This window comes from Lingula anatina, chromosome 10, assembly GCF_051362555.1.
Source record: "Lingula anatina isolate TDL-2025a chromosome 10, LinAna3.0, whole genome shotgun sequence".
In the NCBI taxonomy this organism is placed as follows: Eukaryota; Metazoa; Brachiopoda; class Lingulata; order Lingulida; family Lingulidae; genus Lingula; species Lingula anatina.
The window spans coordinates 11,138,160-11,148,800 of record NC_141776.1 but is presented as its reverse complement, the minus strand read 5'-3'; the positions used below and the strand labels follow the sequence as shown (position 1 = coordinate 11,148,800).

The window sequence follows — 10,641 nt, the reverse complement described above, 5'->3', positions numbered from 1 at the left end:
TATTTTATCATTACTTTAAAAATTATTTTGTCACAGCAAATCTTACGTAAGCTTCCTATGATGTCTTTTACAGTTAAAATGAAATTTTTCATCTGGGTTGTATTCTGCACCTGTCGCTTCGTTTTTGTCAATGTCCAACTATTGTGGTGGAGAATCACCGGCACCACTAACATAATTCGTCAAATAAGAGATGGCCAATTATACGAAAAATCTGCCCAAGTCAGGAACATCGTCTGGAGGTATAAGTGGGATTGCCTTACGCCGACCGATCCTATACACTTTATTGCCACCCACAGTTACTTTGCCCACCCGCGATGTGTAGTGTCACAAGAAATAACGTTTATATACCTGGATGAAAACGAGGCTTACTTTGCACAGGCGCCTTCTTCCGTGAACATATTTAGCTCCGACGTGAACCCATTTACATTTTGTGCACAATTCGAACATGCTCTTCGTTTAATTGTCATGCCAATTTCATCATTTCACAGAATTGCTGACGAAATCGGCGATCCAAAGTTTAAAGTCCTTCTGCTGTTGAACACTGGGCGATGTGGATCAACGGCAGTCACTCAAATGCTCGAATCGGTCCCAAGGGTTGTTTCCATCAACGAACCAGATGGCTTCACAAATATAACTATGCTGATGAAAAAAATATCCAGTAAGGATTTGGATAGGTTAATACAGAGTGTAGTTCGAGTCACCTGCAAATCATTCAATTGCGACTTGCAATTGATTTGTATAAAGACCAGGTCCGTGGATATCAACTACGCAGATAGAGCGTTGCGGCTTTTCCCGGACATAACATTTCTGTTTCTTTACCGAAACGGCAAAGAAACCATACAGTCATTTTATCATGCTTTTGGATTTTTGCCTAAAGTCAAATTTTTTTATTGGTTGCAGACAAAACGCCTTGCTCATCGTTTCCTGAAAAACCAAGCTAAATTTTTTTGGAGAATGTTTATGATTCCTGATCTCCCTTGGCTTCATGACCCAGAACTGATTATTAGGACCTCTTTGGTTGGCATGATGGCGTGTCATTGGGCAGTGCAGTGTCACACTTATATCCGCCTTAAGGAAGCAGGTATGGATATCAAGGCTTTTAAGTATGAGGATATTCTTGAGAACCCACAACATGCCTGTGAGAGGTTGCTGGAATACTGCGGCTTACCCCTGGAATACACTGAGGCTGCCTGAAACGCTCTGAAACACGATTCCCAGCGAGGCATGCTTCGATCTAGGAAATGCATAAAAGGCAGGAGCAAATAGTGGACTCCTGAGGTGTTATCAGAGGCAAACTTCTTTTTCGATTGCTTAGGAATCACGCGAATTGACAAGCCAATTCTTTTGCCGGATACCATTTCTTTGCTGATTCCAAATGATAGCACTGGCAGCACATGTGTTTCAACAGCGTAAAGATTTGCACATCAGTATAAGTCTTGACAGTTCTGTACATTTTGTTTGTATTCAGCCCTCTATCTATCAAGGCATTAACATTGTTTTATTTACCAATATTCTGTGTTTATACGAGTATTAAGAAATTGCAAAAATCTATGAAAAAGATAACACTGTTTATATGCTGCAATCTGAAAAACTTTTAATGTCCTTCCTCTTGTATTAAAGCTAATTCCACTTTAATTATATGCATCTTTTGTCAATATTTTTTTTTCACAGAATTCAAGACGGCTACTATTTGCCTTAGAAATACTACGCACATACACTTTGTGACCAAAGACTTCTTTTTATTTCATCAATCACAAAAAGACTTAACTGTAGGCGCGTTCAAAAAAAAAAAAAAAAAAATGGGCAAGGCCTTCAGAAAAAATGCCTATATTGATGAGAGGGTCGATTTCCTTTATTCCTTTTTCTGCGCTAATGACCGACGTGATTCAAAGTTTGTAAGGGTGGAGAGTAACGCCCCTCCCTCCGCTCCTACGCCAATATGCACTTTTGGGGTGACGCTAAACGTTCACTATCAAAACTGTGTCATGGAGAACGCTTTGAATTTCATACGTATTAACTTATCAAACATTGATTTGTAACGACGTTACCGTTGCATTGCTTTTGGTGGATTAATGAAGATTAACGGAAGATAAATGTGATTAAGGCGCAATTTATCTCGGATGTAAACAGATTAATGTTAACACAGTGAATTTGATTGATTGTAGGAGTTCGTTTTACCTATACCTAGGCAAGAGAAGTTACTTTAGAGACCTACAGCGTATACGTATTTGAATACTAGGGAGGTTTCTCAAAATGGTATGTCTATAACATTGGTTATTATTATTATTATTAGGTAAAGTTCTTTGTCTACGTAAGTGCACAATATATTCATAAAAGTCTCACAGTGTATAGTAAGCTGGGTGATTTGTAAGACGCGTATTTTGTGTCATAGAACAGTACATAACTTCATTATTTCACCGTACTCCACTACGTACTTCATCTGGGTCACAGTGCATTAAATGTATAAATAACACGGTAGTGTTATACAATTTGTCTCTATCTTTAAATCACATTCACAATCACGGAAGAGAAACCAAAATTAGAAACAAAAGTCCCGGTAAAGTAATTAATTTAGATAATTGAAGGTACACCCCTTTCGGATGACAGAAAAGGGAGACCCGGTGACGATCCTAAAATCGTAGAGGTACTTAAAGCTACTCTTACAACAAGTCGTGCGTGCTTCTACGAGCGGTTTGCGTGCAAAGAATTGGCCAAGTAGTAAGACACACGCACGTGGAACCTACTGTTTTTGGTGGACGCAAACACGACGCAAAGCACGCAGCCCGAAAACTGGCCGGCCAGTTTTTCGCTACGACCTGTCTGCGACAATTAGAACGCCTGGAGCACGCTCGTAGCACGCAAGACAAAAGTACTGAGTAAGTGCGCTAGGCGTGCGTGTAACGCCGGAAAAGCATGCAGAAATTCCGGGGTATTTTACCACGAAGACGTACTTACCACGCAAGAGACTCGTACGTTCAATTTGCTTTCAATGTACGTGTTAACGAAAAGGGGGGTGAGCGCACTTCCTCTGTGCGTTTATCTCATTTCCAAAGTGCGTGGCGAGTACTACTACCATACTTGTGAAGTGCGTCACACTAAGACGACGCGCGTGCCCAGCACGATAAAAGTGCAGGCGATCCCGAGCAACCACTGCAAGCATTGCGTCACGATCTTCGGCCTCCTCTTACATTAGCAGCTGTAGAAGTCGATGGCGCATCCTTCTTGGAAGTGCCATTTTGCAAGCCAAGCCAGTGAATGATGAAGAGACTCGGTGCTCCCTTTTATATTATTTTGATTATCCGTGCGTTCCACTTCCGTGCTTATTACGTTTCTCTTACGTTTCTCTTACTTCGTAAGTACGATTTCTGAAAACGTACGCTTCACTTGCAATACACGTATGATTATCTCACTCACTATGTGCGACACAAGTACAGATCGTACGTGCTCCTTACTTCTTCCTACTTCCAAAAAAAGGCGTACAGACCACTTGCGGGCCCCACGTTTACAGCACAACACACCTACTCATAAAGTACTTACTACTTCGTCCGCTGCGATTTAATTTTCATCCTGCGACAACGCTACGTCTGAGAAGAATTCCGAGGACGCACGATCTCTAAGCACGCACGACGGGTTGTAAGAGAGGCTTAAGCCTCATTATTTCCTTTTGGCTCTTTTGATCTCTTCCACCAAAAACAAGTCGGGATAATTTCGTTGAAGACAGTCCCAGGTCCGAGCGTTATGTAACCTTCCAACCCAGAGAATATATCCATATGCAGGGCAACGGTAACAAGTATTGGAGTCCCTGTATCTAGTTTTAATGATCGACTGTTTAGATAGGATACAGTTATTTACGCTTACTAATAGTTTACGGCACGCAGGAATCAGTACGATTCCCTATAAAAACTGGGCCTCTAAGATAGAAAGAGAGAGACCCCGGGAGATCGTCGTGACAGTCCTTGCCTGAGTGCCAGTTTGTAGCCCGTCGGTGAATAAAGATCTACGTGAGCTACAATTAAGGTCTTCTGTGTTTTCAAGTTTGCTACTCGCTCAGAACTAAGTAACCAACCGGGTTACATATATATGAACGTTTATATCTATTAGAGTGTGAAATAGACCCCAACATCATCTCCAGTTTTGTCAGTAAGCTTTCTCTTTTTTTCTGAAGATACACATCGCAGTGGAAAATGTTACTTTTAGCAAAAAAATTCGGTGACCTGTTTAATCTACAGTGAAAGTGGACATTCAATATGCGTAATTTTTATATGTTACAATAACTGTATTACAGTGATAAAGCTGCGACCATGACCGATGACGTCAATGTCCGACTGTCAATAGAGGCACACGAGGACACCTTGATGCGTAACCTCGTGTTGTCCAAGTCTGTTCTGGACGCAATGGTGCAAGAAAAGTTGCTTTCGCCGGCCATGATGGATATCATAAAGGTTTCGAACTCTTAATATTTTACATGATGCTCTTGGGGATATTACAGATACAATCCTTATCTTTAAACATCGGCTGTTGGGAGAGAATTAACTACTGGTAGAGTGAGGGTGTTAGAGTAGGGGTGAGAAGGCCTTGCTTTTTTTTTACTTAGCAAAAGGAAATGCAATATATTATAGACTAAAGGAAGGCAAAGTATTTGCCTGCATGTATTAATTTCTTCTTGCCTAATTTTTAAAACTTTCTATTTACAAGTCGACCAATTGTTCAAGAGTGTTCATTCTTATATAGGTCTATAGCAAAATAGGCAAATTTTATCATATAATCTTTCTTGCATCTTTTGTTTTTAGTCCAAGAAAACAAATGAAGAGCAACTGGCAAAGATCCTGGATATTACTAAGCACTCTGGACCAATAACATTTAGGAAATTTATTCGTGTTTTGAAGGTGACGATGCATGGGTGGCTTGCGAGCCTTTTAGAAGAACACAGACCATCTGAAACAACCGCCGTGCAGCCCAATACTGCCTTAGAACGGAATTTACCTCATGATGTTGAAGATGAGCTGGAAAATTTTAAAGATGAAAAAATGAAAGTACTGCAGTTTTCCAATCAGGAAAATACTGATGCTTCGCTACAACCGTCAAGAATGGAACAGACGGCAGACATTTTAACTCTACAACATGGCGACCAAACCCCTGATGACGTCATACCCCCGGCAGACGACAGTCTTCAATCTTTGATGATCTATTTTGAAAACCAAAAGGCGGCCACGTCCTCAGTCCTCGCCTCTCTTAAGGAAGAGGAGAAAATGATAAAGCGCCTGCTGTCGAAGAATCAACTCGACCAGCAACAGTACAAGTTCACGGAGTACACTCTCAATGGAATATGTGATAAGCTCAAACGAGTGCAAACAGACAGCAGCACCCTGAGCGGGCTAGACCTTCTGAAGATGAACGAACGCTTAGATCACATTAAACAGCTTGCTCTACAGTAACAAGGAGTTTTTTAAGATCCAACTTTGAAATATTTGTCTGTTTCCGTTATAGCCCCAAAGGCATCAGACTATCAAATCCAGAATTTCCCGTAGGAAGGGGGCCGGGATGGGGGGTGGGGGGGTGTCACCGGGCGTTAGTTATAAACCGGTAAAAAATACGTTCGAGTATTGGATTATTGCTTTGAGTATTGACGGCTGGATTTATTATTATTATTATTAACATCACTATTATCATTTTTAACATTCTGTGAAAAAAATTATACTCTTTGCTCCTGAGCTTCGTTTACTACAGGGTACCGGTACCCATCTTATGGCTAATAAAAACTACATTCATTCTACGTGTACCTTATTTTTAATTCATTAATAGCAACGTTATCATTCAGTTCCATGTTCTCATTCTTTATTAACCGTTAGTGACATTTTTTTAATAATAATTTTTTTCCTTTACGTTAATTTCGATATAAATTAATTTAAATAGTATTGATAATAATACTAGAAAAAGAGACAGGTTAGACACACATTAAGGAGTGCGTACTGTATAACAAGATCAAAAAACTTAGAAGGCCGTGCCATTCTCGTTAGTTGTGTCTTGTGCACAGTCCAGTGTACTGGTCAAAGTGTTGACCCTGCGGACAGGGTCTTGCCACTGCTTCCCCCATAAATGAACACGTCCAGAAACACAACGGGTCTCTGTGAGGAAACACCTCGCCTTTCCTGTTTATCATCGTTGATTTTGGGCACGAAACTGGAAAGAAAATATGATAACGTTAATTGGTCCTCTGTGAGTGCATTCAAAATGTACATGTGCCGCGTTGTTTGTATCAACTTTTTGTTAGAAATGCTTTCGAAATTGGATGAATCGCCATTTCATTGTATAAGACTTGCAAAAGCGACAAAAATTGCATTATTTGCTATTTGTCCTCGTAAAATTTGGAGGTAAGAAAAAATGGATCGGCATCTCTGTCAACACATTGAAATCTCTTTCTCTACTAAAAAATTATCACGAAATATTTATTGTGTTAAGGTATGAGTCCGTTGTTTCTATATGCATATCTCTCTCTCTCTCTCTCTCTCTCTCTGTGTGTGTGTGTGTGTGCATTTCCTTCTGCTCCCTCACTACTGTTACTACTACTACTACTAAGTCATACTACTAAGTAATACTACCACAACTGGTCCTACTAGTACTATACCAGGCCCGAAGCCAGGTGGGTTGGGGGGGGGGGGGTTCGAAAGAACCACCCCTTTTGTTGGGAAAAGGTCCACTCTGGGTAAAATTTGATCTAGGTACATGAAGCTTTTATGGAAAAGGGTCCACTTTTTCAGACAAAGAACCCCCCTTTTAAAATTGCTGGCTACGGGCCTGTATATGACCAATACTTACATCCAGTGATAGCCCCATGCAAAGCACACTTTCGGCATAAATTCTCCATATAGGTTCCCTTGCCATATGCCTGACAGTAGGACATATCCTGCGTGTGGGCCATGGGCAGCATATCCCTTGCTGGAGAAATGTTTCTCACACTTGTGGCGCCGTGTGACAAGTCCTTAGGTTCCTTGTAAGTCCTCGGCAACTCTTCTTCCTCTTCTTCCACATTTGAACTCTGTTGCCAATTGGAGAAGTCTGTCTCGGCACTGGGTTCCAAAAAGTTTTTGTCGTTTTCTGTCAGAAGCCATCCTGGATCTTTGTATAAAAGATGTATTTTCAATTAAGCGGATTTGCGTTTGTATTTTTCTTTTTTTTTCTTCATTGCTTTTTTTCCTTGCATTATGTTGACTTTACATGCTGTATTAACAAGTCTAATAAAGCTTTTTGAAAAAAAATCTTGGAATATGTCCAACTCACCGTTTCCTTTAAGCTCGTCCTCCTTAGTGACAACTGACTTTGGGCGAGATCCCAGGCTTTCGGTCCCTTGAGACATGTCCCGAGACTTTTCAACCGGTCCCCAGGTGGCGACAGGTTTCCCACGATCTTCGGGAACATTCGGCAGATAAGACTGGTCGTGCAGTGGTACAGATTCATCAATCAGTTCTGTCCTGAAATGCGGCGATCTGAGCGCGCCAACAAGGTAAGGTCTGGCACTGACGTCATTGGGGCCTTCTACAGGGCCATGTGGAGGGTATGGGTGTACCCAGGGTTTGCGATCTCTGTTGCTGTTGGGATTCAGTCTCCTCTTTATGTCATTAGGTTTGACCACCTGGGGGCGCTCGTGTGGTGGGGGAGGTGGTACCGGATGTGGCAATGGCATATTTGGCGCCCTCCTCTCGTTCACAGTGGGAGGTATTACCAAGTCATCTGCGTTATTAGGATGTGGCTGATCAAAATGAGATGATGGATGACGCAATTGCTTATGGTGTCTGCCTTCGAAATCATTAAGTACCGGTTGAATTAAAGGAGACGGCGCGTCGCCTGACCACGGCGCTTCCAAATTTCTTCTTCTTACACCAAAATTAGGTTCACCTGGTTCGTCTATTGTGTAAGGTTGTGCAAGCGGCAAATATGGGTTTTGGTACAGCAGGGGATTGGGAAGGTCTCGGTTTCCGACGATTATGTTATCGAGGTTTGGGTGCGCTTCTGCTGCTGCTGCTGCTGGTGGTGGTGGTGGTGGTGGTGGTGCTAGTGCTGCTGCTGCTGCTGTTGCTGGTGGTGGTGGTGGTTGCAGTGGGGTTGGGTCTTTCGGCAGGAGATGCGGACGAAACAGAAATGCACTTGGCCCACGGTTAATTGCCTGTGGGAATTTCAATTCGTTGATCATTTTTCGTTTTAGTTCTTCATAATCAGGCTTTGGTGGTGAGCGATCGGCATTAGGAATTGATCGTCCTCCTCCAAAATGTCCAGGAACCTGGCCTGTGCCAACTTGTAGGGACCTCCCCATGTTCGGTGGGTGGAGATCGGGAGAAATGGGGTGCGGCGATAGTTGTTCTCGTCTTTGCTCATAATTCCCTCGGTCATGAGGCCGGGCGTGTGGGAGAGAATCAGGGGAAACGTCAGGATCGCCCCGAAAATCAACTGGCAATATGGCATCTCCAAGGAAACCATTCTGAATGCCCTGACGTTTCTCTAGAGGATTGCCCTGTGAGGGGAGATACCCACGAGACTCGTCAGTCTCTGATTGATATTGCCTTTGGATTCCTTGGTTATTTTGCACTGCCTGGGCATATTTCTTTGAGAGTGGCAAATCTGAAATAATGAGCATAAGAACAATTGTTGCACGCTCAAGAATATGCGATTATTAATTTGCATTATTATTATTATTTTTTCATTAACACTTTATTGAAGTATCTATTAAAAGGTTCTTAAAAGGATATATCTGACACATATGTTGACGTAACAGCCTCCGCAGACAATACATGTAAATAGATAAGCAAGAGGTCAAATTACCAGTATGCTATATGTATATTCCGGGACGAAGCAAAGCTGCGGCGCGGTATGATATTGTACAGTCGATATTGTATTGCCTTTGCTAGTTTTAACTTAATTTAAAAATCTGCATATTACAATAATGATTAGGTCTATAGAAGCAGCGTGCTCTAAGCCATGATTCCCACACAACTTATTAATTTAAAAAATAGACTTACTCTTTTCGACATGTTTCTCGTCCTCATCATCCGGTACACTCTCTTTTGTCTGTTTACCAACGTTGCTAAGCAATATCCGATCGTATTCCTCGCCACCGACTTTTAAATCCGGTGTCAACCCTGGCTGTTCATTTGTGAATTCCTCCACAACTGTTCCCATCGGTTTATCCGTTGAATCCGGGGCCTCTTTCCCATAAGCCGTCGAGATACGTTTTTCGTGATAAATGCCTTGGTTTGATGGCAATTCTTTGTTAACTTTCTTGGCTTCTGGCTGAAAATTTCCCATCGTGTTAGGATTATTTCTTGTGTTGCTTTGTGGCCGATTTTCTCTTCTTTTCTGGTGCATTTGCTGAGCCTGTCTTTGTACAGAGCTGTCGGGGTTGTTATATGGTTCCTGGATTTGACCGCTGTTCTTGCTCTTTTGGTGCATTGGCTGGTCTGCCTCTAAAACCATTGGCATCAGTTCCAATTCGGGGGATAAATTTGACAAGAAGTCACTTTTTACTTTTGGCTTATGCCTCTGCACGGTTTTTGTTTGCTTTGCTCCGTTGGAATAAGCGACCTTATTCTGGTTCATCTCCTTCGGCTTCGGCAGCGAGACAACGACTTTACCGTCATGTTTTCTGCCATTGGGGGCAATGTTATACCCATTTATTTCACCATCTGACGGAAACCGTCCCTCACTCGCAGAGGCCCCAAGGCTTTTAAGCCAGCCCGGTAGCTGTGGCTTTCTACGTGACTGGTCATCAAGAGGGATGTCCGACTCTTTATCCCTGTGGTAGGCGACGTCCTTTTGCGCGTCCTCTGTGTCCACTTTAGAAACAATTTCCGCGCCTTTATTAGACTGTAGAGACTTTCCTCCACGTTGCAAAGAATGTCTATTAAGAGAATTGGCTTGAATGCGGCGTTCATTGAAAGGCGGATGGTGGCGATTGATCCCCTCCAAGTGCTGAACTTTAGTAACATTTAACACTTCACCCTTTAAATACGGTCGGTATACGTGGTGGACATTATTTGTCTTTATCCTTGGTTTCCCCGATGTTTTCTTAAAGGATTTGTCACCAGAAACAAGTCCGTGCAGTGTCAACACGAGAAACATCCAAATCGTTACACTTACCATTCTTTCTTGATCTTATGGCTAATTCAAAGGCACGGATACGATGTAGGCAGTAGTAATATAAGATCTCTCAGGAGTCGTTTGAATACGAGCTCTGTATGGAACACCTGAGCCAGGCGTTGCCACCATATGTTGCACATAAGTCATTTATCAGGTAAAGAATTATGATGTCCGCCTTTACTTGAAATTCTCGTCGCTCCTCGGGCGACAGTACGTTTATGTCTGTCGAGATTTTATTGCCGAACAGATGGCGTGGGCGACTGTGACACGTGTATGGTTAAAATGATTATTGTTTGGGGTTTTAGCGGTAATTTTATATTGTCCCAACTCTTTCACTTGACTAAGCCAAGACATGTGCATGATGGCTTTGGTTATTGCACCGAAACTGAAAAAGCAATCTATTCTCATGTCATAAATGCACCTTTTGAGCAAATTGATTGTGGATCCATTACCTCAGATTATTCTTGGGACATGTGATCATGTGAACTACGATTACCAAACTCAAAACACGTC

General features: G+C 42.1%; 2 protein-coding genes across 2 annotated transcripts; one reads left to right on the top strand and one right to left on the bottom strand.

The window, feature by feature from the left end:
- The first annotated feature begins 2,177 nt into the window (after window positions 1–2,177).
- LOC106151801 (uncharacterized) lies at window positions 2,178–5,531 on the top strand. Its single transcript, XM_013525216.2, has 3 exons — window positions 2,178–2,256; window positions 4,286–4,442; window positions 4,791–5,531. The coding sequence occupies exons 2-3, from the start codon at window positions 4,302–4,304 to the stop codon at window positions 5,433–5,435; spliced, it is 786 nt and encodes a 261-aa protein (XP_013380670.2). The 5' UTR covers window positions 2,178–2,256; window positions 4,286–4,301; the 3' UTR covers window positions 5,436–5,531.
- Window positions 5,532–5,666: 135 nt separating this feature from the next.
- On the bottom strand, window positions 5,667–10,446 carry LOC106151798 (uncharacterized). Its single transcript, XM_086997983.1, has 4 exons — window positions 9,012–10,446; window positions 7,279–8,613; window positions 6,817–7,116; window positions 5,667–6,180 (listed from the first exon to the last, which is right to left on the bottom strand). The coding sequence occupies exons 1-4, from the start codon at window positions 10,129–10,131 to the stop codon at window positions 6,014–6,016; spliced, it is 2,922 nt and encodes a 973-aa protein (XP_086854109.1). The 5' UTR covers window positions 10,132–10,446; the 3' UTR covers window positions 5,667–6,013.
- Window positions 10,447–10,641: the final 195 nt, after the last annotated feature.

Bases quoted from the DNA above. Each gene is read 5' to 3' on its own strand.
- LOC106151801 (XM_013525216.2), top strand. From the start codon at position 4,302: ATGACCGATGACGTCAATGTCCGACTGTCAATAGAGGCACACGAGGAC. The intron at 4,443-4,790 runs GTTTCGAACTCT...TTTTGTTTTTAG, and splicing joins CCATGATGGATATCATAAAG to TCCAAGAAAACAAATGAAGA.
- LOC106151798 (XM_086997983.1), bottom strand. From the start codon at position 10,131: ATGGTAAGTGTAACGATTTGGATGTTTCTCGTGTTGACACTGCACGGA. The intron at 7,117-7,278 runs GTGAGTTGGACA...TTTTATACAAAG, and splicing joins GGACGAGCTTAAAGGAAACG to ATCCAGGATGGCTTCTGACA. The intron at 6,181-6,816 runs GTAAGTATTGGT...TTTTCTTTCCAG, and splicing joins GCATGGGGCTATCACTGGAT to TTTCGTGCCCAAAATCAACG.